General features: G+C 51.9%; 1 protein-coding gene across 1 annotated transcript in view; it reads right to left on the reverse strand.

The window, feature by feature from the left end:
• Nucleotides 1–20,336, reverse strand: part of PDE4C (phosphodiesterase 4C) — a 30,086-nt gene extending 9,750 nt beyond the window's left edge. Inside the window, exons 1-7 of the mRNA XM_063147271.1 lie at nt 20,006–20,336; nt 11,174–11,359; nt 10,089–10,125; nt 8,770–8,846; nt 7,896–7,948; nt 6,322–6,434; nt 2,653–2,746 (exon numbers count right to left, since the gene is read on the reverse strand). Coding sequence (XP_063003341.1) covers nt 2,653–2,746; nt 6,322–6,434; nt 7,896–7,948; nt 8,770–8,846; nt 10,089–10,125; nt 11,174–11,359; nt 20,006–20,148 — 703 coding nt within the window. The 5' untranslated portion in view covers nt 20,149–20,336. The remainder of the gene's footprint in view (nt 1–2,652; nt 2,747–6,321; nt 6,435–7,895; nt 7,949–8,769; nt 8,847–10,088; nt 10,126–11,173; nt 11,360–20,005) is intronic.
• Nucleotides 20,337–24,457: the final 4,121 nt, after the last annotated feature.

A 24,457-nucleotide genomic window follows, 5' to 3' on the forward strand; every position in this document is an offset into this window, starting at 1 on the left:
CCAGCATCTTTCCACTGACCACCTTTCCTCAGATGGATTCCCAACATTTGAGCCATTTTCCCACCTGTTCTAAAAGGTCGAAATGCCGCTCTTACAGCTAGGGTGACCCTATGGAAAGGAGGACCGGGCTCCTGTATCTTTAACAGTTGCGTAGAAAAGGTAATTTGAGCAGGTTTCCTTCGTAGGCACGCAGCACCTGGGGACATTCCCTCTTCAGCACAACAGTTAAAGCTGCAGGAGCCCTGCCCTCTTTTGGATCTGGGCTCCCTGGCTCTCTGCCTGCCAAGAAAACAAGTGGGAGCCATGAAGAGGAAGAGGAGGAAGAGGAAGAGACGCCGTGGGAAGGTAAACTCACTGAAGGCGGGGGCCCATCGATGGAGGCTTCTCCGAGGACCCCCCCAAAAAAACAGGAGCTGGCACCACCGGTTAGCCAGACATTATGATACAGTATCACTGGCTTATTCTCAACATAGCTCCATCAACACAGCCAGGCATGGTGAAGTCCAAGAGCCCAGGTCTCTGCCCCACAGGGCTTACAATCTAAACTTCCACACAGGGACAGCCAATGGAGGGAGGAGGAGGAGGAGGAGGCAGGAAGATTAAGGGATGGATCCCCCCTTCAAAGCAGTCAGCTGGCGGGGAAAAAAAAACCCTCCTGAAAAACAAAGTACGGATGGTCCGGCTTGGAGCCAGACGTGCAACGCCAGGGCGTTCAACGCCCCTGCACGAGTCTCCTGCTGTTCCGAGGGAGCCCCCTGCCCCAATTTGATGGAGACACGGAAGGATTGACGTCAGCTGAGGCTAAGAATATTCCCGCCGCCATGGCAACGGGAGGCAATGCGTGGGGGAATGGTGGTCCTTCCCGCGAAGTGATGCTTCCAAGACCAGACGGGCCTGGCATTCTCCCTCCCTGGCACGTACACACACAGCAACGTGTGTAATGCACCAGCAAAAAAAAAAAAAACCAGCAGAAGAGGAGGGGTGGGGGTGGGAAACCCCCTCATTCATCTGTTTTGCAAAACGGCTTTTTGTTGTTGTTGTCTTCTGCACTCTGCACAAGTTTGTTCGCTGGCCAAAATCGCTAGGAGAAAAGACCGTCGAACATCTCCGACAGGGGTAAAACACTCCTTGGGGCAAAAAGCAGAGCTTCGGGTGAGGTGGTCTGGTGGTTAACGGCCCAAGTTAACGGCTTGAGCACTTTTGTTGGATTGCAGCCGTTTGTGGGTTCGTTTCATATGGCTTGCGCCTTGCAAAATGTGTGCCTCTGATTAGGGATATTCCTCCGATAATTGTCAGGTTTTAAACCATGCGGAAATCAGGGATTGGGGATAGAGAACAGTGGGAGACCTTTGCGGTCTCCAGAGGCAAAAGGGAGACTCTGGTGTGAACGGACAGGAATAGAATTTAATCAGCAAGTTTGATTCTCTTTGTTGGGGTCTCCGCCGAGACAAGGTTTTCTTCTCCCACGACAAGTGTCCAGTTTGCAAAGCTAAGCAGAAAGAGCTAAAATCTGAACGGGGAAAGAAAAACGTGACCTTGATCGCGTCCTTGATTCCTTGACACCAATGTGAAATGGCTGAAATAGAATTCGAAACTGCGTCCGTATGCGTTCAGGGCTCAATCAAGATCAAGGGTTTATTTATGGATTTGATTTGTCCCCTGCCTTTCCACTGGGAAAATGGCACTCAGAGTTTTCTCTCCCAAGGCAGATGTTCAACTGGCACAGCAAAGCCAGGACAGCTGCGTTATCGCCTACTATTATGACTGATTCGAATGATCTATACTTGCCTTCTCCATGCTGGTGCCCTCCAAACTGTTTGGACTGCAACTCCCATCATCCCCAGGCAGCAGGCAGGAATGCTGGGACTTGCAATCCACCATATCTATGGCTCCAGCTTATAAAACCTTTGAGCTTTGCCTAGAAACCTTGCTTTTCAGGGCCATTTGTAAATTCTCCTCACTCCACTTCTGTACCCTGTATGCCTGTAACAGTCAGTCCCCATGTGAGTCCACCCTCCTTTATTTATACCACACCCTGAGTGCACACAACAACCGCAAAAAGGTAAGTCCCTGCCCGCATGGAGCTTACAATCTAAAGTTTGATGGTGAGAACAGAGCTGAAGACGAAAGGGACGGATGAGAACAATCACGCAGAAATGAGCACAAACAGATGAGACGGAAATCCAGTTTCCCTGGGGTGAGTTGTTCTGTTGAATGACGGCTGAATTATATTTGGAGAGCCTGCAGAATATCTAAACCATCTAAACTCAGAGGTGTTGGATCACAACTCCCATTGGGATGCAACCCATCTGGAGGCCAGGAGTTGGGGAAGGCGGATGTAGAAGTTTGTAAATATTATTTCTGATGTCCTTTAAGTCTCACTGAGATCATGCATGAGCTAATAGAGGGGAAATGATTTCCTACAGAACGCACGTTTTTTAATAACTTGCACCCCGCCTCCCATATGAATTATCCCGCCCCTCTGTCTCATCTTAACAATTTCTCCCTGCGCCGGTCTTCCTTGGTGGAGACTTCAAAAGCAACGACTCATAGAATCGTGGAGTCGGAAGGTGCCCCAAGGGTCATCTAGTCGAACCCTCTGCAACGTGCAGGAAAACCCATTCAACCAGCCCGGAGAGGCGCTGGACTCACCCAAGAAAGTGTTGGAAATGTACTCAGACACCTGATTTCCGGAGCGGCTCGTTTCCGACAGGTGTGTCAGTTCTCTGTTGAGCATCCTTTTGAACTGCAGAAAGACAGAAAAGGGAAGAGCTGAGTTAGTGAAACGAACAAGGTGCAAGGAGGACCGCACAAGCTCTGCTTTAATCAGGAGGATTTGCATCCTACGCAGCGATAAAAAGAGCCATTTTCAGGGAGGAACGTTGTGGTGAGGAGAGAAGGCGTTTCTAGTCCTCAAGGTCTCAAGAAAAGTGCCTCAGCAGCCAAAGAATGTCTCCGACCAACCTTCCCACTTATTTTCATTTATTTATTTATTTATTTTATATCTCTGCTTCCTATCCGAAGATGTCGGAGCGGCGAAAAAAAGAGGACCAAAGAGTAAAAACAGAACAAAAAACGTCCTTAAAAGAAACAGAAGTCCAGATGCAGCTTATGTTTTGACAGTCGCCTGCCGTATCCACGTTCCAGAGCAGGGGTGTTGGGTTTCTTTTATCGCGAGGGCCGCGTTGCATTTCAGAGATGCTCTCGGGGGCTGCATTCCAGTGGTGGGCAGGGCCAGAGGCAAAAGTGGAGGAGCAAAACACCCAAAAAACCCATCAGCTTATTTTAGCATCGAGCTCTTCTTGCCTGGAACATAGCCTTAGCAGAGGCATTTCAAGTTTTTAGAATGGGGCGGGCGGGCGGAACGAATGCCAGGAAGCTCCCAAATGATTGGTGGTTAAGGGAAGGGGTGTGGTCATCTGGATCACTCAGGTGGGCCGGGATTTGGCTCACGGGCCAAAGGTTCAACACCTCCATTCTAGAGGTAAAAGGGTGCCGTGTTGCAGATTGAGGTGTGTCCATCCAAGCTAGAATTCTCACCGTTAAGCCAATGCCCCCCCCTCCCGCCCCCCCGGGCAGTTGAGAGTCTGGATACAGGATAGGCCACATTTGCACAGAGGATAATCAAAGTTGACAACACCCACCCAATCAAAGGTTGCAATAAGACAGACAGACATAATGGGTGGGCCGTGGAAATAGTATTTGTTTTACGCCACTTCAAAAGAACCGTCTAAAAACATCTTCGAAGAGCAGTAACGATGTTTGAAATAAGGCCCCTTGTCTGTGTTCAGCAGCTCCTACACAGCAGCCATTCACAGAGCTTTTAGACTGCATCTCCTATCATCCCCAGGCAGACATGACGGGCGTTGTTGTCCAACACCTCTTTGGGCGGCCCCGCTATCAAGCCTATTAAAACACAGGCCAAACCGGCCAGCGTGCGACTTTGCGGGGCGGTTTTATTTATTTATTTCGAATATTTATATGCCGCTCCCCATTGAAAAATTTCGGAGCGGTGTACAAGATAAAATGAAAATAAAAACAGAACAAAACAGTTAAAACAAAATTTAAAAGAAGCAAAAAGAGAAATCCAAGGCTGCATGTTAAAGAAAGGCTTCTTGGAATAAAGATGTTTTCAGGAGGCGCCGAAAGGAGTACAAGGTTGGCGTCTGCCTGACCTCCAGAGGCAGGGAGTTCCACAGGAGGGGCGCCACCACGCTGAAGGCTCTGCCCCTGGTGGATTCCAACTGGAGGATGGGTCTATGTGGAACCACCAGGAGCAGGCCCTCGGATGACCTCAGGGACCGGGCAGGTTGGTAAGGGAGAAGGCAGAGCTCTCTCAGGGATCCTGGTCCCAAGTTGTTTAGGTTTTGCTCTCTGGGGTTTTGTTTTAAGCGTTTGCTTTTAAAACGAAGCAGAGGGAGTCTATCGGGGAAAACGTCTTTGCAGCGGCTGAACTTCCCCCGTTCCGTCTGGGGCCTCTTTTGGGGAGAGACATTGGGATGGGGGAGCCTGCTTACCTGGATGACGCGGGCCCGGGATGCGAACAGCAGCGAGGGGCCGGCGTCAGGCATCGCAACGCCAAAAGTACCGGCTCCTTGGTGAGCTCAGCCTCCTCCTCCTCTTCCTCGTCCTCTTTGCCAAGGCTCCTCAGCCAGGCCGGAGACGTTCCTCCCAAAAGCCACGCAGAGGGAACTCGGCAAAGCTAAGAGCCCGGCGGGAAGAGGTGGACGTCTCCCCCGCTACTGGAGGGAAGGTTACTCCGGTGGGTGTACCAAGGATGCTCTAACAGCAGGTAGCTCAGCCACTCCGCAGCTGGCCAATCGGACACTGCGGATGCAGGGGCAGGAGCCACCTGGGCGCTCTGATTGGCTGGCAGGAGTCGGGGGACTGGCACCAGGTTTTAACCCTGGTGGTACCCAAGCCAGGCGCCACGCAGCGAGGACGGACGGGTTCCCCCCCCCCCAAAGCACTGCTGGGGCCCGGAGCCAGCCAAGGCTTTCAAGGGGGTAGGGGGGAAATTTGGGGATAGCGCCCCCCTCTCCTTCCAGGAAGCGGTTTGGCCACTCCAAACGGCCTTCCTGTCCGTGGCGCGTCCTGCGGTGGACCAAAGCTCCAGAGAGATCACAGGTGTTTAAGGCAGTTTATAGTGGTCAGAGGGAGAAGCATAGGGAGGGAGGCAAGTGTCCTGCATTGCAGGGCAGAGTCCTCCCTTTGAAGGGGTCCTCTGTCCCGTCCAAGCCTGGTTTAAAGAGGAAGACTCATCAACAGAGTGGCCAGCAGTCCTAATTTATGGACAACAGCCCTCTGTTTTGCGGGGCCTGGTGTCCATTGGAAAGCGTCCTGCTCAAGTCTGGTTTAAAGGCCGGGTGGCCGGGCGTCCTACTTTGCAGGGGACAGTCCTTTCTCGGGACGCGTCCTCTGTTTGACGGGCGGCCCGGCCCAAGCCCATTTTAAAGTCAAAGCGCCGTGCCTGCATTTCCATTAAGGCGAGAGGTCTTGTATTTCTGTCTTAATTACAGCTCTGCTTTTGACAGTTGCACCCAGGTGTGTCATTTTGCATATGCAAATGTTATGCAAACTGGCACCCTCATTCCACACCCACCCACCTCTTTTTTGCTGTCCCATGGCTCATTTGTTTAACCCCCTGCTTTGCCGCAAAAGCAACTGGGCAAGTGGTTTTCCACCGAAATACACAGAGGCATGTGCAGTGGGTTCTTCTCTTCGGTGGGGGGGGGGGGGGGAGAAGGAGCTACAGATGTTGGGGGGGGAGGGGGAGGGCCGCTGCTCTGGTCGGAGAAGCATCATTTCTATCCATTTATTAATGATGGCTCCAAAGTCTGCCTTCCTAGAGAGAAAGGCCTTTGCTCTTGGACGTTCCCACCACCCTATTTTGGGGACCCCCCCCCCCCGTTTTCAAGGGTCTGGAGGGGCTGCCCTGTGAAGGAGGCAGTAAAAATGCAGTGGATCCTGCGAGGATCCGGATCAAACCCTCAGCGTAGCTACATAACCCGCCTTTCTGCCAAGAACGGCGCCCCAAGGCATTGCTTGGGCGTCACTGGTCAAACAGGTGCTGCAGGTTTTGGAAATGCCGCTGCTTCCCAGAGGCTGCGCCTGCCTAAACGCACCGCTCTGCAGCCCAGCCTTGGTAGCCCAGCCCTGCCCCCATCCTCTCGGATCCCTCGTCACAACGCATCCCTCGTTTTCTTTAGGGCGGCAAAAAGTGTGCAGGGGACGCCGGCGAAGGATGCGTCTCTCTCCTGGGACCGGAGGGCTGGCAAAGCAGGGCTGGAGCCGGATCCTGTTTGTCGCAGAGCTCCTCACCTTGTTGGAGGCCATCTCGCTGACTGAGTGCCGGGTCTGCAAGGTCTCCAGCTGGTCCAAGCACCAGTCCAGCTCCTCCAGGGTCTCGATGGCCAGCTTTTGGGAGGCATCGTCTGCGGAGAGCAAGGGGGAAGCCGTGATATGACAAACGAGAAGGATCTTGGAATGGTTGTAGATCACAAGCTGAATATGAGCCCACAGTGCGATAGGGCTGCAAGAAAGGCAAATGCTATTTGGGGCTGCATTAATAGAAGGATAGCTTCCAAATCGTGTGAGGTCCTGGTTCCTCTCTATTCGGCCCTGGTTAGGCCTCATCTAGAGTATTGCGTCCAGTTCTGAGCTCCGCAATTCAAGAAGGATGCAGACAAGCTAGAGCATGTTCAGAGGAGGGCAGCCAGGAGGATCAGGGGTCTGGAAACAAAGCCCTATGAGGAGAGACTGAACGAACTGGGCATGTTTAGCCTGGAGAAGAGAAGACTGAGGGGAGGCATGATAGCACTCTTCAAATACTTAAAAGGTTGTAACACAGAGGAGGGCCAGGATCTCTTCTCGATCCTCCCAGAGTGCAGGACATGGAATAACGGGCTCAAGTGGCAGGAAGCCAGATTCCGGCTGGACATCAGGAAAAACGTCCTGACTGTTAGAGCAGTATGACAACAGAACCAGTGACCTAGGGAGGTTGTGGGCTGTCCCACACTAGAGGCCTTCAAGAGGCAGCTGGACAGCCATCAGTCAGGGATGTTTTAGGGTGGATTCCTGCATTGATCGGGGGGGGGGGGGCTTTGGACTGGATGGCTTTAGTGGCCCCTTCCAACTCTACTATTCTATGACTCTATGATTCCAGGAAGGCGGCTGTGAAGCCGGGCTGGGCCACCCCGCAAGGGCTGGCCACAGCTGGGCCACGACATGCCCAGGGAACGTCCTCAGAGAGCAAGAGGAGGGAAACACCCAAACGTTTGTCACATTTCACATCTTTTGCCACCTGTGCTAACGCAGGTTCCCCCAGCCTGTGTAGGAATGCAACACCCAAAATCCACAGCAATCATGGTCAATGGGAAAGGACCCTTGGCCTCAAGAATACTGCCACAGTTGCATAGAAAAGGGAATTTCAGCCGGTGTCATTGTTATGCCCGCAGCACAGGATGAAATCCCCTCTCCATCACAACCATTGAAGCTGCGGGAGCCCTGCCCTCTTTTGGATCCAGTCAAGAGGGCAGGGCTCCTGCAGCTTGAACTGTTGTGACGAAGAGGGGATTTCTCCAGTTGCTGTGTGTATAACAATGCCACCAGCTGAAATTCCCTTTTCTATGCAACTGCTAAAGATACAGGAGCCCGGTCCTCCTTTCCATCGGGTCACCTTTGGAAGGCGACAGTTTGGAATCGGGGGACTGGCTGAGATGGATCCGTGGTTTGATCCGGTACCGAGTTCTTCATATAGTCTGTAAACACAAAGGCCTCCAGTCTGCAATATTGCGGACGGGAGCAGCGGCCCGCCTCGCAGGGTCGTTAGGAAGCTGCAACATCCCCTGGAAGAGGGGGAAAGCACCCCGGCCGGAGGCATCCGAGGTTCTTACCTGAAAGGCTGATCTTGGACGTGGACGGGGGGTTGCCTGCACCCGGGGTTCTCCTGCAAAATGCACATGAAACAGACCATTATTTCTTTTTCAGAAAACGAAACCCCGATAGTAATGCATGTTGCTGGGTCTCAGCCACGCCTCGATGTTTATTTTCCTGCCCCAAGTTGCAGTAAAGGGCCCCACCTCACACCCCGACCCCAGACTCAAAGCCCCCCTTGGCCTGCCTCCGCTTCCCTAAATCAACATTAACCCCCCCCCCCCACAAGAATGGCAGAGAAACGAAGGAGCAAAAGACATCGCAGCCATGCAAACCTAATGCTTGCATTTTCTTTCTCTTTCTTTCTTTCTTTCTTTCTTTCTTTCTTTCTTTCGGGCGGGGGGGGATTTTGTGGGGAGAGGGGCTGGGTGGGAAAGTTCCACCCCACTCCAATCTGTGCATGGTGGTCATGATCCAAGCTGGAGCCCCACCTGGTTACACGAAAGTTTTAAAAAGAAAGAAAAAAAGGCTCAGCTGCACCAGAGGTGCAAAACCTCAGGCACATGGGCCAGGTGCGGCCCTCTCAAGGTCCTAAATCCGGCCCTCCCCAAGAGGCCACGCCCACTTCTCCTGACTCCGTCCCCTCTCGCCCAGACACCAACTGTTTGGTGTTTTCGTGCCCTTTGCGCATTTTTCCTCCGTTCTACCAGAAAGAGCTTTAAACCAAAAGAGGGCGCTGTTTTTGATATGTTGGCTCCACCCCTTTCCTGCTGGATCCGCCCACTACCGGAATGCAGCCCCCCCCCCCCCCGAGAGCTTCTCTGGAGTGGGATCCAGCCCTGGGGATTGAGAAATGTTTGACACCCGCGTGCAGAGTAGCCCCATGGTACTCACTTGCTTCCGAGTCGTTCCTGTTGTAAGTGAGTCAAGAGGGCGAAATTGCTACGAACCGTCCGCAGACTGGCCAGGACCTGGGTGGTGGTGAGGAAGGAGGAATCCCCTCAGAATGTGACTGCCAACCATTCCTTGTAAAATAAAATTCTGATCGAGGCACTTTGGTTGCCTTCCAGATGTTTCAGACTGCAATTCTCACCATCCTCAACTAGCTGGGAAGGATGGGAGATGCAGTCCAACCCATTTGGAGGGCACCCGGTCAGCGGAGGCTGTGAGGGATGTTTATAAAATTAGGCATGGTATGGAGGGGGCAGACAGAAAGAGAAAGAGACATGATTCTTGCCCTGTCGCACCACTTGAACTCAGAGCCAACTGGGAAGAGCAGCCGATTTAGCACCAGCAAAAAAATAAATCCCTTCCTGGCCTGATGGGCAATAAATTTAGATGGACGGGTAGGTAACCCAGCTTCCACTGGATGGGGTGGATTGCAAGTCCCATCAGCACCCAGAAAGTAGGCCCATGATAAAGCATGATGGGACTTGCAGTCCATCTGGAGGGCCCCCGATTGCCTATGCCTTATTTTATGAGTTTCTCTACTGGGGGAGGAGGTCACTGCTCATAGCTCTTTATTAAAAGGGTGGAACAATTCTCAAAGGACGAGAAGAATTACATTTCTTCGATTCTAAGACGCACTTTCCCCCCATATAAACATCTCTAAAAACGGGGCGCGTCTTAGAATCACGGGTGTGTCTTACGGTTTGTTTGTTTTTCTGTTGGTGGTACTGAAATTAGGGTGCGTCTTACAATCGATGGCATCTTACAATCGAAGAAATACGGTAGATAGATTAGCTCAAGTCAAACTTCCATCTACAGAGATAGTCTATCAGGGGAGGGCTCTTGCCTCCGTGGGTACAGAAACTGTGGGTCTAACGTGGCCCCCAGAATCCGGCCTGCAGAGCCTCCTGGGGTTAATTGGGAAATAGGGCATAGAAGCCAAGCTCCCCACAGATACCCCAGGGGTATCCGCCGGCTGGATTCTGGATTCCACGGAGCCACGTGCCGGAGACCCACGCCCAACCAACTCAGAGAAAGGCTAGATCAATCGAGCACAGGCCAAGCGTAGCAGGCGTGGCTGCGCTGTGGTGTACTTTGCTTGGGCGTTTCTTTCGACATCAGGTGGAAGCCAAGCCCCGCCCCCTGAAGGATACCCCTCCAAGGAACTGGGTGGACACACCTTGGCCACCTTGCCAAGTCCTGACCGTCTCTTCCCCACCTCGCGCCTGTTCAAGCCCGCACCCCAGCCTCGAAGAGATCCCTACCTGTGCAAAGGGGGTCACGATCAAGTCTTCGCCATGCCTGCAAGAGGAGAGGTAAAACATGTCAGAGACACAAGGTCCAACCAGCGTGGACAAAGAGTCTGGGGCTGGATTAACTGGTAGCGTGTGACCGCTGTGGAACATAGGCGTAGCTGTGTACTTTGCTTGGGGGTTTCTTCTGTCCCTGTTCTTACCGTCCCTTCACTCACGGTCCTTTTCTGAGTCTATTGCCCCTCTGCAATCCTTGCCACTGGTTCCGCAATGTCTTGGAACCTCCTTCCCAATCCTCAGCCTGCCTCATCCCCACAAAAAACAGCAAGCCTGAAGCCCCAGGGCACCTGTGTGAGCTTTAATCCCCAGCCAGACTGACAATGACACTCACAGAATTTGGACTGCCAACATCCTGGCAGCGTTGTCCCCTGAACACTATGGAATGCTCACTAACATTCCCAGCAGCTAAGCTGACGAATCCTGGAGGCTTGTCCACCACCACAAAAAGACAACTGAGGAAATAGAGGATTTCAAAGGTACAAAGGAAAGGGTTGCACCACAGAGGAGATTTGTGAAATAGAGGTCTTTTGTGAAATAGAGGATTTAAAAGATGGAAGGGAGAAAGTGGTGCAATAGAGGTCTTTGTACAATAGAGGATTTAAAAACTGGAAGGGAGAGGGTTGTGGAATAGAAGATTCCTCTGCAATAGAGGTCATAAAGGTGGAAATGAGGGGGTTTCACAATAGAGGATTTGTGCAATAAGAGGATTTTTGTACAATAAGAGGATTTAAAAGGTGGAAATGAGAGGGTTGTGAACCAGAAGATTTCTGTGCAATAGAGATTATAAAAGGTGGAAAGGAGAAAATTGCGCAATAGCGGAGTTTGCGCAATAGCGGGGTTTGTGCAATAGAAGATTTCAAATGCGGAAGGGAGAAGGTTGTGAAATACAGCATTTCAAAGGTGGAAGGGGAGGATTGTTGGACGCCGGGGGAATCCTGCTTTCGTCCATCAGCCGGAGAAGTTAACGGGAAGACACACTGTCCCGGAACCCATCCGCCCCCCCCCCCCCACTATCGCCCGCTGCTCAGGCGGCTTACATGTCACTGGCCACGGATGAATTCCGGGACATGGCTTTGGGCGAGAGGTCATAGTCACTGTCGGAGCGGTAGAGGAAGGACTCGCGGCGTTGGCCATGTGGGGTGGTGCCCTGGAGGACGAGGCCCAGGTTGGCCTGGGGGTCCAGGGGGCTGCGGGCCGGAGAAAAGCCATTCCCAATGTCAAAGCTGCAGAGAGAGGAAAGAGAGGGGCGGGCAGGGAGAACTTCATGTAAAAGAAGAGCCGGGAGTCCATCCATCCATCAACGAATGGCTGATTTATTTACTTATTTCATTTCATTTCTTTGCCACGCAAAACCCATGTCATTGTTTCTCCTTGATTCCCCCCCCCCCACTATGCCCAATTCAAGGAATTTAGCTATCACTGCCCATAATAAAGTTTTCCTTTAATTTTTTTAAAAAAATCCACAAGTGTGTATTGTACTTATATATTTATTTACGTATGCATTTATATTACATTTGTAGTTATTTCAGAAAATTTCTGTATTATCTAAATCAATCCCAGAGTGGTTGGCAAAATTAAAAACACATCATTAAAACAATTAAACAAGGATTAAAAACAATATCTCCTTAAAGTAGCTGACTATGACATGACACAGAGCTATCCTTCCATTTGAAACATTTTTTTAAAATTCTAGATTACACACACACACACACACACACACACACACACATTTTTCTCCCTCTCTCAAAACACTAGAACCCAACGGGGTCATCCCATGAAGCTGATTGGTGGGAGATCCAGGGCAAATAAAAGGAAGGACTTCTTCACACAGCGCAGAGTTAAATTATGGAACTCACTGCCACAAGATGTAGGGATGGCCACCAATCTGGATGGCTTTCAAAGGGGGTTAGACAACTTCCTGGAGGAGAAGGCTATCCGTGGCTACTAACCCTGATGGTTGGGTGCTATCTCCAGTATTCGAGGCAATAAGCCTGTGTGCACCAGTTGCTGGGGAACATGGGCGGAAGGGTGCTGTTGCACCATGTCCTGCTGGTTCATCCCTGGCTGATGGCTGCTTGGCCCCTGTGTGAAGAGAGTGCTGGACTAGATGGACCCTTGGTCTGATCCAGCAGAGCACTTATTATGTTTTTCTGTATCTCAGTGTACGTATCCTTTGATATCATTATTTTTTAAATTCCATCACCCACAGAGAGAGAGTGGAGGTTCATGGCTCCAATTGTGGTGGGGCTGTGAATCCATTCTTAGTTTCAGTCAGAACTAGCCAGGACTCTAAAGGAGAGATCCAAGATGCTGAATTTATTTTGGGACTAGGATTCAGCATCTCCGATAGCGTCTTCAGAGTTCTGGCTAGTTCTGACTGAAACCCAGAATAGATTCACAGACCCCTGAATATACACAGACACAGAGATATCCTTTGATGTTATTATTTTATTTGATTCTAGCGTGTGTGTATATAGAATCCTAGAATTGGAAGGGGCCTCTAAGGCCATCGAGTCCAACCCCCTGCTCAATGCAGGAATCCACCCTAAAGCATCCCTGACAGATGGTTGTCCAGCTGCCTCTTGAAGGCCTCTAGTGTGGGAGAGACCACCACCTCCCTAGGTCACTGGTTCCATTGTCGTACTGCTCTAACAGTCAGGAAGTTTTTCCTGGTGTCCAGCTGGAATCTGACTTCCTGTCACTTGAGCCTATGATTCTGTGTCCTGCACTCTGGGAGGATCGAGAAGAGATCCTGGCCCTCCTCTGTGGGACCACTTTTCAAGTCTTTGAAGAGTGCTCTCATGTCTCCCCTCTGTCGTCTCTTCTCCAGGCTAAACCTGCCCAGTTCTTTCAGTCTCTCCTCATAGGGCTTTGTTTCCAGACCCCTGATCATCCTCATTGCCCTCCTCTGAACATGCTCTATATCTAAATCTACATCACAGATCTACCCTTTAATTCTTTTTTTGAAATCCAATTTTATCATTTTGTGACACAGATGCACACACAGCCATTGGCCATTTTGGCTGGGAATGATAGGCATTGCAGTCCAACAGATGTGGAGGTTTGGGAAGGCTGGGTCACATACCGTGAAAACCAAAAAGTAGGGATGGTCAATATCGTTTCCAAATATTTACCATCCCTACGTAAGAGAGCATGTTGGGTTCTTTCCACCCACTCATCGCGTAGGCAAGCCAAATTACTCCCTAGTCTTGCCTCCAGAGTCTAGAAGGCAGCCATTTCTGGCATTCTGCCCTTGGGAAATAGCTGGATACCTATTCCAAGCCTCATACTAATTATCTAACCCCTCCCACCAAAACACACACACACACACACACTCTAATGGCTGCCATCATGACTTCTTGTGGTGGTGAGTTCCCTACATGAATTGTGTATTGTGTGACGGAGCAATCCCTTAAAGGACGCCCATTCAATTTCACTCCATGACTCATAGTAATATTAGGAGAGAGAGGGAGAAAATATAGACATCTCTTTCTCCCTCTCTGGTTTCTCCATGAAAGAAATAGACTTCAGCCGTTTCCTTCCAGTGGGGTTGCTCCAGAAAGCAGATCTTTTCGGCTGCCGTGTTTTGGCATCTTTTTCAACTCTACAAAGTCCTGAGTGGAAAGAGAACCAAAATAGCCATTCCTCCATCAAAGCTCAAAAGCAATGGAACAGCCCCCATCCACCGAAAACCAGACTTTCTCTCCCTCTCTTACAACCCCGAGTCTATGGCTGGACCCGTCTCCTGCCTCTTGGCACTGCTCCTATTTCCATGACGCCGTGAGAAAAAAAAAGTGCATGCCCCCACCCAGGGACTCACAGAAGGACGGCTCGGCGGGAGGCAGAGTGCCAGGAACTACGGGTGTTAGAGTCATCAGGAGATTGGAGGAACATGTAACTGTAATGGGACATAAGCAGGGGGCACACAGAGGTCATCCAATCCAACCCTCTCCCGGGCAGGGAATTGAGATTCTCAAAACAGAAACTCTCTGAATACGTGCGAGAAAATTTAGAGGAGAGACAGAGCAGAGCTGAGAACCAGGAATATCACCTCACCTGCTCTGTTTTTGAAACTCACCAGGGAGACCTAGACAGGGCACACTGACTTCCATTCATGCCCACATCCCCCATAAAGACTAGCATGCTTTAAACATCTCTTCTCGATCCTCCCAGAGTGTGGGACACGGAATAATGGGCTGAAGTTATAGGAAGCCGGATTCTGGCTGGACGTCCTGACTGTTAGAGCAGTGCGACAATGGAACCAGTTACCTAGGGAGGTGGTGGGCTCTCCCACACTGGAGGCCTTCAAGAGGCAGCTGGACAAGCATCTGTCAGGGATGCTTTAGGGTGGATTCCTGCATTGAGCAGGGGGTTGGACTTGATGGCCTTTTAGGCCCCGTCCAACTCTACTATTCTATGATTCTATGAACATAACACCCACCCACCCGGGGTTTGCTGCTGAAATTCAGCAGTGCAGTGGTTTGGGTTGGCTGGGAATTCTTGGTCTTTTTTTCTGTTGAAACGTACATAGGATCGTGCCCTTATTTTATTTATTTATTACATTTCTATACCACCCAACAGCCAAAACTTTCTGGGCAGTTCGCACAAATTCAATTAAAACCACAAAATCGTTACTTGTCACACTTCTAAACGGCCGAACAACCGCAGTTCTCAGTGTGGCGCACGACAGATTAAAAACATAAAAAAGAACAGTTAAAATAAAAAAAGTAACAGCACAGAACAAAACCAAGATAAAATCAGCCGGAAAGAATAAAACCGTTCCAGCACATTAAAAACCAGCAGCAGAATATAATACTAAAAACACTTTAAAACAATTCCGGAAACGCCTGGTGTAACGGATCATAGAATCATAGAATCGCAGAGTTGGAAGGAGCCTACAAGGCCATCAAGTCCAACCCCCTGCTCAATGCAGGAATCCACCCTAAAGCATCAGGGTCCACCTGACAGCCCTGCAAGGTGGGCTCCTGAACCAAACGTCCTAACTCCCAGGCAACCCAGCCTTGTCCACAACTGGGACGAGCCAGATGTTCAGGGAATAACACACAAACACACATTTAGGGACCAAAGAAAATTTATTGCAATCACTAAAACTAACACATAAGGCCTTGGTCGGTAAAAAGCCTCTTAAAAAGGGGAAGGGAAAAGGGGAAGGGGTATGTGGAAAAGCTCTAACTCTTAGCCATCACCCCAAGAAACAGTCATATGTCCCCACACCCAGCCGAATCGATGGCTGGCCTTCTCCAAGACACACTTTACAACATGAGAAACCTGTCTAACTCCGAGCAATGCCCCCTGGTTGCCATGGGCCTGATCTTCCCACTTGACATATGCACACACCATCAAGGAAGATGGAGGGTCTTCTTATCTCTTCTCTAGACCCCCAACATCTGACCCGTGTTAACCAACCCGTGCCCTTCCCGGAAAAGCCCACCCTCTTTCCCCACATCTGAATCCAGTTAGCTTCTTCACCGCCCTGATAGCCTCCAGGTGCTAGAAGGGGAGTCATACTGGCTCAAGGCAGGAATGGCCTGGGCCTGTGTCCACCAGCTCTCTCCCTCCTCACCTGAGACTGACACAGCAGACCCGAAACACAATAGAGCATACACAGAAGGCAGGTTTCACAACCACATGGCAACAGCTCAGAGGCACAATCAAAGGCACAAGTTTGCACCCCTGTCCTTCATACCTGGGAGGATAAAATGGTCTTCACCTAGCACCAGAGAGACCGTAAGGTAGGTGCCAAGCAGGCCTCTCTAGGGAGAACCGTTCCACAAATGGGGTGCCACCACTGAAAAGACCCTCTTTTTCACAGCCCCCCCCCCCCGCCTTGCCTCATTTCGTGGGGGCACCCAGAGGAGAACCTCTGAAGATTATCTTAATGTCTGGACAGGTAAATATGGCTGGAGCTTGGAAATTGAGCTGGTGTCAATTTGGACTCGTGAGAAGATCTCGCAAAGGTTAAAAGCCACAACTGGGGGCAGACTTTGTGCAGCTTCACCTACTTCCCTGGTGGCCGTTCAGGCAATGTCAGCCCCGCCCCATATGGGTGGGGCTTGGGGGGGCAGAATCTGGACCTGTACTCTTGGCTAGAGAGACCAATCTGTCTTGGAGGAGGCACCATCCTGGGAAGAAGATTATTGGCACCTACCTAATCTTACCAGGGACGTAACCGACGCAGGAATGTCTCCGGAGCGGGTACCGGCTACGTGGCAGCATCTCCCAGGAAAGCCACTGGTCTGCCTGAGTGATCCACGCAGCGTATCCAGACCCCTCCTGGCCTGGTGAGATGAGTCTGACTCGGGAACAATGGGCACCCTTTCAGCGGCTCGCTCCAGATCACGTCAGCACTGAAGCCTGGCCGGGTCATATAATCAGGCGATTGTCCCTCGGGTACAAGCCCCGAACTGGGTCGTGGGCTGTCTTCAGGAGAAGCAGGGTCAGGGGGGTTCCCTTGATCAAGACCACCCTGGAGAGGCATTCCTCAGACCCGGTTTTCCATCTATCCTTCCTGACAGTTGATGGGATTCCTCGAGGGCTCAGGAGCTTTGGAGTCAACGCAAAGCAAACATTCTCCCTCTTAAAAACAAAGTGAAAAACACCCCGGTCGTTGTTTTGCTTCTGGTTCATTTCCCCTACTGGCACCAGAGGGACAAAGCCTTCATTGTGGACCAAAATCTTCCGGACGAACAATTCATCCCCCATTGAATGACTGAGAGAGAGTGCTTCCCTTTTCTCAGTCCCAACGGCATGCTGAAAGGTTGGGCCCGGATCCTGTGTTGATGCTGGCAACATCTAGTCTTGGCTGAACCGTGAGGAGCACCAACCGCTACAGCGCTACACCAAGGAGACCAAACGGACTCAGGGAAACCCCCTTGGCAACTCCAATTTGTGATCAGAGATAACAATGGGATTCCTTTTCAAGCCACTCACCTTCCCACAGCAGAGAGGAATTCCCTTGTTATCTCCAACCGTAGGTCAGAGATAACAAGGAAATTCTTCCTCCCACTTCTTCCCCAAGCCCTTGATAGTGTCCAGGCCAGGGGTGGAGTCTGTATGGAGAAAGGTTGGGGCTTGCAGAAGGTCCCACAGTGGGAACCCAAACTCTGCAGGCCACATCAGGGGCACGAGTTGGAGTCCCCCTGCCCCCGCATCGGATGCTTCAGGGGTGCCGCTTCACGTAATTATTAGTAAATAATTACTAATAATTAATTACTCTCTTTAATAATTAATTACTATTAAATAATTACTCTCTCAGATCTAGGGTGCCGCTTCACGTAATTATTAGTAAACCCATTGCTCAGGAAGTCTGCGTTGTCCTCCTGCTCATTCCAGGGGCGCGGCAGCCTGTTGAGACCAGTTGGCAACGACGAAAAAGCATTTGCGCACGCTTTTGCACGGAGTACTTCCATTCGCGACTCCTCTCCTCCACAGATTGGAAGGGAAACCTGTGGCGTCCGGAGAAGCACTGCGCACATGGGCCACTTTTGCCTCATGCGTCGGGAGATGAGGAGGGCGACCGCCGCTCCCTCAGACGAGCAAGCGATGCATGATTTGGACTTCAACTCCCATCATGCACAGCCAACGGCCAGGAATGCTGGGAACTGTAGTCTAAAACATCTGGAGGGTGTCAGGTTTGGAAAGGCAGCTTTAACCAGACTGCCTCTCCCATCCAGTCTAGGACTGAATCTTCTCCGTTGGGGTGATATCGTTTCCTTTCCTGTCCATCAGTGGCTTGGACGGATCTAGGCCTCAAACTGCCCTTCTAATAGTGAGTGAGAAGCAGAGAGTTCCAGGGATCATTCCAGCAGGCTGAGCTGAAGGAGATGAGAAAGAGACCAGGGCTATGCCGCCAGGCCTGCTAAAAGAAATATTTTTCCTCTTCCCTCCTCATTCCTCTTTCCTTGTGTGCCGTGACCTTCTAGAATATAAGCCTGTGGAGGGCAGGTTCCGTCTTGTTTGACTGATTTTATGCAAGCTACTCGGATGGCCTTTTTGGCTCAGGAGCGGCATAACAACTCTTCAAAGAAATACCGAAAACCAAATCAATTTGGAAGCCTTAAAAGAATCATAATGGCCCGCAACAGAGCGAAGTCCCTTGAAACGCGCCGTGGGATGCAGATCTGTCGGGAATGAAATCCTCCAGCCGGCTGCTCGCTTTGTGCTTGGCTTTTATGGCTGTCTTTTTTGAGCCACCCGGGCGGTGCAGCTGCTTCGCCTAAAACCGCCGACCCTGCAGGCTTTTTGGAGACGGGGCGGTGGGACAGCAGAACCAGGACACGTGCGTCCTTCTGCATGTTCACCGGCTGATGTTGCCCACCCAAAAGCAAGGCTTCATGCCTGGAGAACATCTGGGGCAGATGTGTACGTGCATGTGGGGGGGATAGAAACGTGGGTCAGCTACACCCTGCCCCCCCCGGAAAGAGAGCGGGAGGGGGGGAACATTTGGCTAGAGACCCGTCGCTGCCTTTTAAAAACAAAAACAAAACAGGATTCCAGCCCGTGTTATTGGCTTTCGTAGTTCCTGACCCCGTCCCGGGGAGCCAGCTTGGGAATCTAGCGCTCTCCTATAAATAGATGCTGATACGGCCGGACGGGGGCTTTGAAAGCGAAGCCGTGACAGAAAGGGGTACTCGTGCGTGCATATGGGGGAAGGCAAGAGCTCAGAGCTTTCCCTAACCCGGTGCTGGCTGGGGGATGCTAGGTGATGTAGTCCCAGCAGATACAGAAGGAGGCAAGTTGGAGAAGGCAGAGCAAAAGCACAAATCTCTCTCTCCCCATCAGAGCCATAAACTCACACACTGCAAATTGTCAAGGGACAAACCGAATGCACGATGATGCAGGGGGTGTCGGCTTTAGCCCCAGAACCCATGTGGCCGTGCCTGGAGGATTCCTCAGAAATGACCTTGCTCAAAAGGCAGAGAAGCTGATACGATGGATGTATTCCGGATCTATGCCCTCCTTTCCCAAGCAAAAAGAAGCAAAAAGCTTCCAGAATGTTTTCAGGGACGCTTGCTTCAGAAGATGCAACGCAAGAAGAAAGGTGCCACTTCCTATTGTTTGCCTGGATTCAGGGTAGAGTGCTCCTTTGGACAGAGGCTCTGTTTCGCTAGCAGGGGCATTTAAAAGTCAGCCTGGTGGACAGATGCTTTCCTTGCCTGTAAAATTATGACCAGTGCGGAGAAGGGGGAATCTACCATGATTCTCTCCCTCATCATGGTAGAATTGGGGAGGGAGGGAGGGATCACCCATAGCTTCAGGGCAGGCAACAGGAAACAGAGAGGCAGTGTGGGTTAGTGGTTAGAAGGGTGTACTGGGACCACAGAGACCCGAGTTCAAGTCCCCACTTGGCAGCTCACTGGGTGAATTTGGGTTGGTCCCTGACTCTGAGCCTATCCTACCTCACAGGGTTGTTGTGAGGATAAAATAGAGGAGGAGGAGGAGGAGGAGGAGGTAAGAAGCAAAAACATCTTGGGTTCCCAAGGGGTATACATTTAATAAGAGAATATATACATCTCCTTTGTCTGATGCAGAATTAAATGATGGAACTTGCTGCTATCAGAGGAATAATTCAACCTATTCACAGAGGCAAGGTCTACTGATAGCTCTTTGCTGCCACGACAGATAAATAGAACTTCCACATTCAGGAGTTCTCTACCTCTGACTACCAGATGCTGATTGTGGGAGATAAACAGCCAAGGAAAAACCGCGCACCATGCCTAAGGTCTCGTGAACCCCGCCAAGGGTCATCTTTAGGACACAGAGGGCCAGCCGGGGGGGGGGTCAACAGAGTACTAACTGAGAAATAGAACCTCCATGGGTCAGCCCTCCCCCTCTCCGGATACTCTTACCAAGGTGGGTGGGCCACGGTGAAGCGCCGCTGGAGACGGATGCTTTGGTTCATCATCATTTTCTTGAAAAGGATGGGCGAGTTGTGAGGAGAAGGGGTCGGAGACCCCCCTGGGGAGACGTGCGGCTTGGAAGAGGAGAGCATTGCTGACCCACAAGCGGGGTTCCCTCCGGCGATGTGTAGGGAGCGGTGCTGGCAGCTGGTTGCGACGAGAAACCAGGGTCTAGAGCGATGCTCACTGCAGTGGGGAGAACTCGAACCCAGGGCCCGCCAGGATAGCCAGGGTCACTGCCACGCAGGGAAACAGGGTTCGCCTCCCGTGGTTGTAGGGCCCGCAGAAGCTGTCTTCATGTTCCTGGGGCTTGTTGACCCGCCACGGACATCCTTGCCGGCCCTACAAACCCGGTATTCCGGCCTGGGGGGTCTCACTGTCGCCACCCAGGCCACCTGTCTGTGGCCTGTCCGGGGGATCCGAGCCTGCAGGGAGCCATGCGTCGAACCGTCCCGTCCGGGCTGCTCCCAGGAAACGTTCTGCCGCGCGGCCCGCCCCCGGCCGGGAAAGCTAAACAAACAGCTTGGCACAAGTCCAGCTGACAACTGACGCTCGGGCCGAGATTCCCTCGTCGCTGTCTCCGGTGGGCGTGAGTCCGGGGCAAGCGGCCGGCCCCCATCACTCACGCGGCCGGCCGGCCCCCTCCTCCCTGCGACGATTAGGCCTCTGCCAGCTGCCGGCCTGTGCCGACACCACGCTCCATCGTCATGAGACGCCGGACGCTTTTAGAAACTCAGGTGCGAGAAAAGCACACACCACTGCCCGAGTCAGTATGGTGCAATCCAATTTTGGCACCAGCGATGGTGGGACGGACGCAGCGAGCGGCAGTAGAAGCAACCAGCCCTGCAGGGAACCGGTCCAGGCCGAACTCACCCGGCCACCCCAGGGCCCTTGGCAGGGCTGAGTCCGATTCCACCAGGCAGATCTCCTCTGCTGGGCCGCCCAGCAGCCTCGGCGTTCCAAGCCCTCCCAGCAAATGTAAACATGGGTGCTGACCTTTTGCTGCTGCCGCTGCCGCTGCTGCAACTCAGGGAGGAGCAGTGTTTGCAAAGATCTGGCCGTTGATGGCACGCCAGCAACAAGGTTTCCTGGTGACGAAGACAGACAGCTTCACAGGCTGACGGCTTTGTGCACGAACGGTGGGCGGGGGGCAGAAGAACCATGCCCAAAGCGCTGTGCTGGGTCCCACCAGAGGTCTAGGTAGTCCGGCGCTCTGCTCAACTGAACGATCGTGAGGAGCTCACAAGGAGGTCAGGGCTGCCCACAGCGCCGGGCTGCTTGCATGCCCCAGTATAACGCCTCCAGCGCAGGAGGCAGCCTGCAGCCGTCAGGACTAGTACCCATTGATAGCCTCCTCCTCCATGACCCTTCTCAAGCCTTCTGAGTCGCTGACAGTCCAAAATCCTGCGGCTGCAAATTCCGGGTGTTTCACTCTGCGCTGTGTGAAGGAGCCCTTCCCTTGGTCTGCCCCGAGGTTGGGTGGGGATTTATGCACGGCCAGAAAAGAGGACAAAAGAGGTCGCTGATTTGCGTGGCGTTTGCACCTGCAAAAGCATACGTGCAGATGCAAATGTAGAAAGACTAACGACGATTTAAATAGACCCACGAGACACATCACCCGAGTGGGGAAGACGGACGACATCCATGTCTTGCGAACTGTGGGAGGGTAATCTTTCTAGTTCTTTGACTTGAAGCCAACTTGGCCTGGACGGCCCAACAAACAGAGGGCATCTTCAGAGAAAGAGGATTGTCCCCTGTAAAATAGGCCACCTGGCTATTTAAAGGCAAATGGTCCTTTGCCTTTAATCTAGACTTGGAATGGTCAGATGCAAGACGTGCTCAAACAGAAGACTGCCCAGCCTTCACAAAATGGAGGACTCACCCCTACAAAGTGACCCAGGCTTGGACCCGAAAGCCCATCAAACAGAGGACACACCAAGTAGAGGACTGTCCCCTGCAAAGTAGGACACCTGGCCACTCTATATTTTCATCTTGAACCCAGGCTTGGACAGGAGAGTCCATCAAACAGAGGACACCTTTAAATAGAGGACTCTCCTCTGCCAGCCCTCCAAACTAGAGGACTGTCCTCTGGCCACCCAACACGCTGGAAAGGGATTGGCCAGAGTCCAATGCCAAGGAAGGATTTGAATCCAGATCCACATAGTCCCAACGCCTCTTCTTAACCCACATCCTGCGTTTCACTAATGGCGGGTGACGGCGTAGGCCCCAGGTGTGCGGAGGCCGTCGGGGGAGTAGAGCGTGCTCATGGCAGAACCGTTGCACTTTTAGAGAGGTGATCTTTGGGGGGATGTCTGAAACTTTGGGGTGCACGTGCCACCAGGTGGAGGTGAGCGGTTGGGGAGCAAGGTAAAGCCGGATCCCCAGAGGGGCTTCCCAGAAAAAGCACCCCAGGCCTGGATCCCTTGCGCTTGGGAGAGACGGCCCGCGTGCGTCATCTCCTGGCAAGTGACTGTAAGGTTGTACATCAGAAGCAAAGCAAGACTCTCTCTGGTGATCTGATGAGCACAAGTGGAGGAGGAACAGCAGACGGTTTACGGGAAGGACGGAGAGAAGTGTAGCTTCCAGATCACGTGAGGTCCTGGTTCCTCTCTATTCGGCAGTGGTTAGGCCTCTTCTTGCCTCCACATTTCAAGAAGGATGCAGACAACCCGGAGTGTGTTCAGAGGAGAGCAACGAGGATGATCAGGGGTCTGGAAACAAAGCCCTATGAGGAGAGACTGAAAGAACTGGGCATGTTGAGCCTGGAGAAGCGAAGATTGAGGGGAGACATGAGAGCACTCTTCAAATACTTAAAAGGTTGTCCCACAGAGGAGGGCCAGGATCTCTTCTCGATCCTCCCAGAGTGCAGGACACGGAATAACGGGCTCAAGTTACAGGAAGCCAGATTCCGGATGGACATCAGGAAAAACTTCCTGACTATTAGAGCAGTGCGACAATGGAACGAGTGACCTAGGGAGGTTGTGGGCTCTCCCACCCTAGAGGCCTTCAAGAGGCAGCTGGACAAGCATCTGTCAGGTACGCTGCAGGGTGGATTCCTGCATTGAGCAGGGGGTTGGACTCGATGGCCTTGTAGGCCCCTTCCAACTCTACTGACATTCGGAATGAGGGGGCGGGGAACCAAAGCTGTAAACGTGCTGAATTTGGGAGCCGATGTCAAAAAAGAGCCCTGTCCGCTCGATGTCTCCTGCTTTGCCAACAGGAGAATGAGGCATGCAGATGGAAAAGAATCTACACTTTCTCCAGCCCCTAAACAACACCCCCCAAAGTAGTCGTGAGGCAAAAGCTTTCGCGGGAGACGTGGGCTCAAGTTCCTTGAAAGCGCCTTTGCTGTTATAAATCGGTGGTGTCTTCTTTTTAAGGGCCCAGAAGAGTTCTCTTTCTGATCAGTTCTCCGGGAAGTTGGATACATTTGAACTTTCGCTGGGAAAAATCGCAGGCTGCGACTCGTGCATTTCAGGGGCTGTTTGGCCCCACGGTTGACAACCTCCCAATCCCAGACACAGAGATTCTGGGGACGGGACTTGGGTAATCGAACCCGGAGCTACAGACCTTGCATTTGCCAAAATGGACTCTGGCCCACAAAACCTTCTGCTGGCATAAATTTGTTAGCTGTCGGAGTTTTTGCGGCAATAGACGGAAACAGCGACCTTCTCCATTTCGTTCCCATTTCGTTTCTAGTGCTCTTGACCTTGAGTTCGATTCTGTGTACGGAGTTCATTTTCAAAAGGCGGCATGAAAACTCATATCTGCTTTCGTGCCCACGGTTCCCAAATGTACACGCTCGGGGAGGGGGGGAAGTGATTCCCCTCACAATATCGTGTGTCTGTGCGCGTTTTGATTTTGCTGTGGAGAACCGCAGCGCAACATTTGGGGAAAGTGTGCATTCCGGCGTGCGGCCGTGTCCTGGTTCATTCGTCGGTTCGGCTGGTGCGAATTCGGCAAATTCGCATAAATATGCAGGCGGAAGGAATTTTCGCACCTACTTCTCCAAGCGCGCGCCCACTGCTTGGGCTGGTGTTCCAATGCGCCCCACTAGATGGCAGCAGCTGAGCGCCCCAAACACCCAACCTAGTTAGCCGAAAGTACTGAGCGATACACTCCCTGCAGCAAACGCTTTGCAGGGACCCGTGAACCTGGGCGTATGCCCACATCCTGATGGGAACCAGAATGACAGAAGCTTAGGCTGATATACTAGCTACAATCCAATCTGGACACAGGCAGTCTAGCTACGGTTTTCTGCGCTTTGCTAACTTCTCGCCTGGATTACTGCAATGCGACATACGTGGGGCCGCCTTTGAAAGCGGTCCGGAAACTTTTGCCGGTCCAAAATTGGGCCGGAAGATTGTCGATGGAGATTGGCCAATATGATCATGTTATGCC

The sequence above is a fragment of the Elgaria multicarinata genome, chromosome 23, assembly GCF_023053635.1.
Source record: "Elgaria multicarinata webbii isolate HBS135686 ecotype San Diego chromosome 23, rElgMul1.1.pri, whole genome shotgun sequence".
NCBI classification, from domain to species: domain Eukaryota; kingdom Metazoa; phylum Chordata; class Lepidosauria; order Squamata; family Anguidae; genus Elgaria; species Elgaria multicarinata.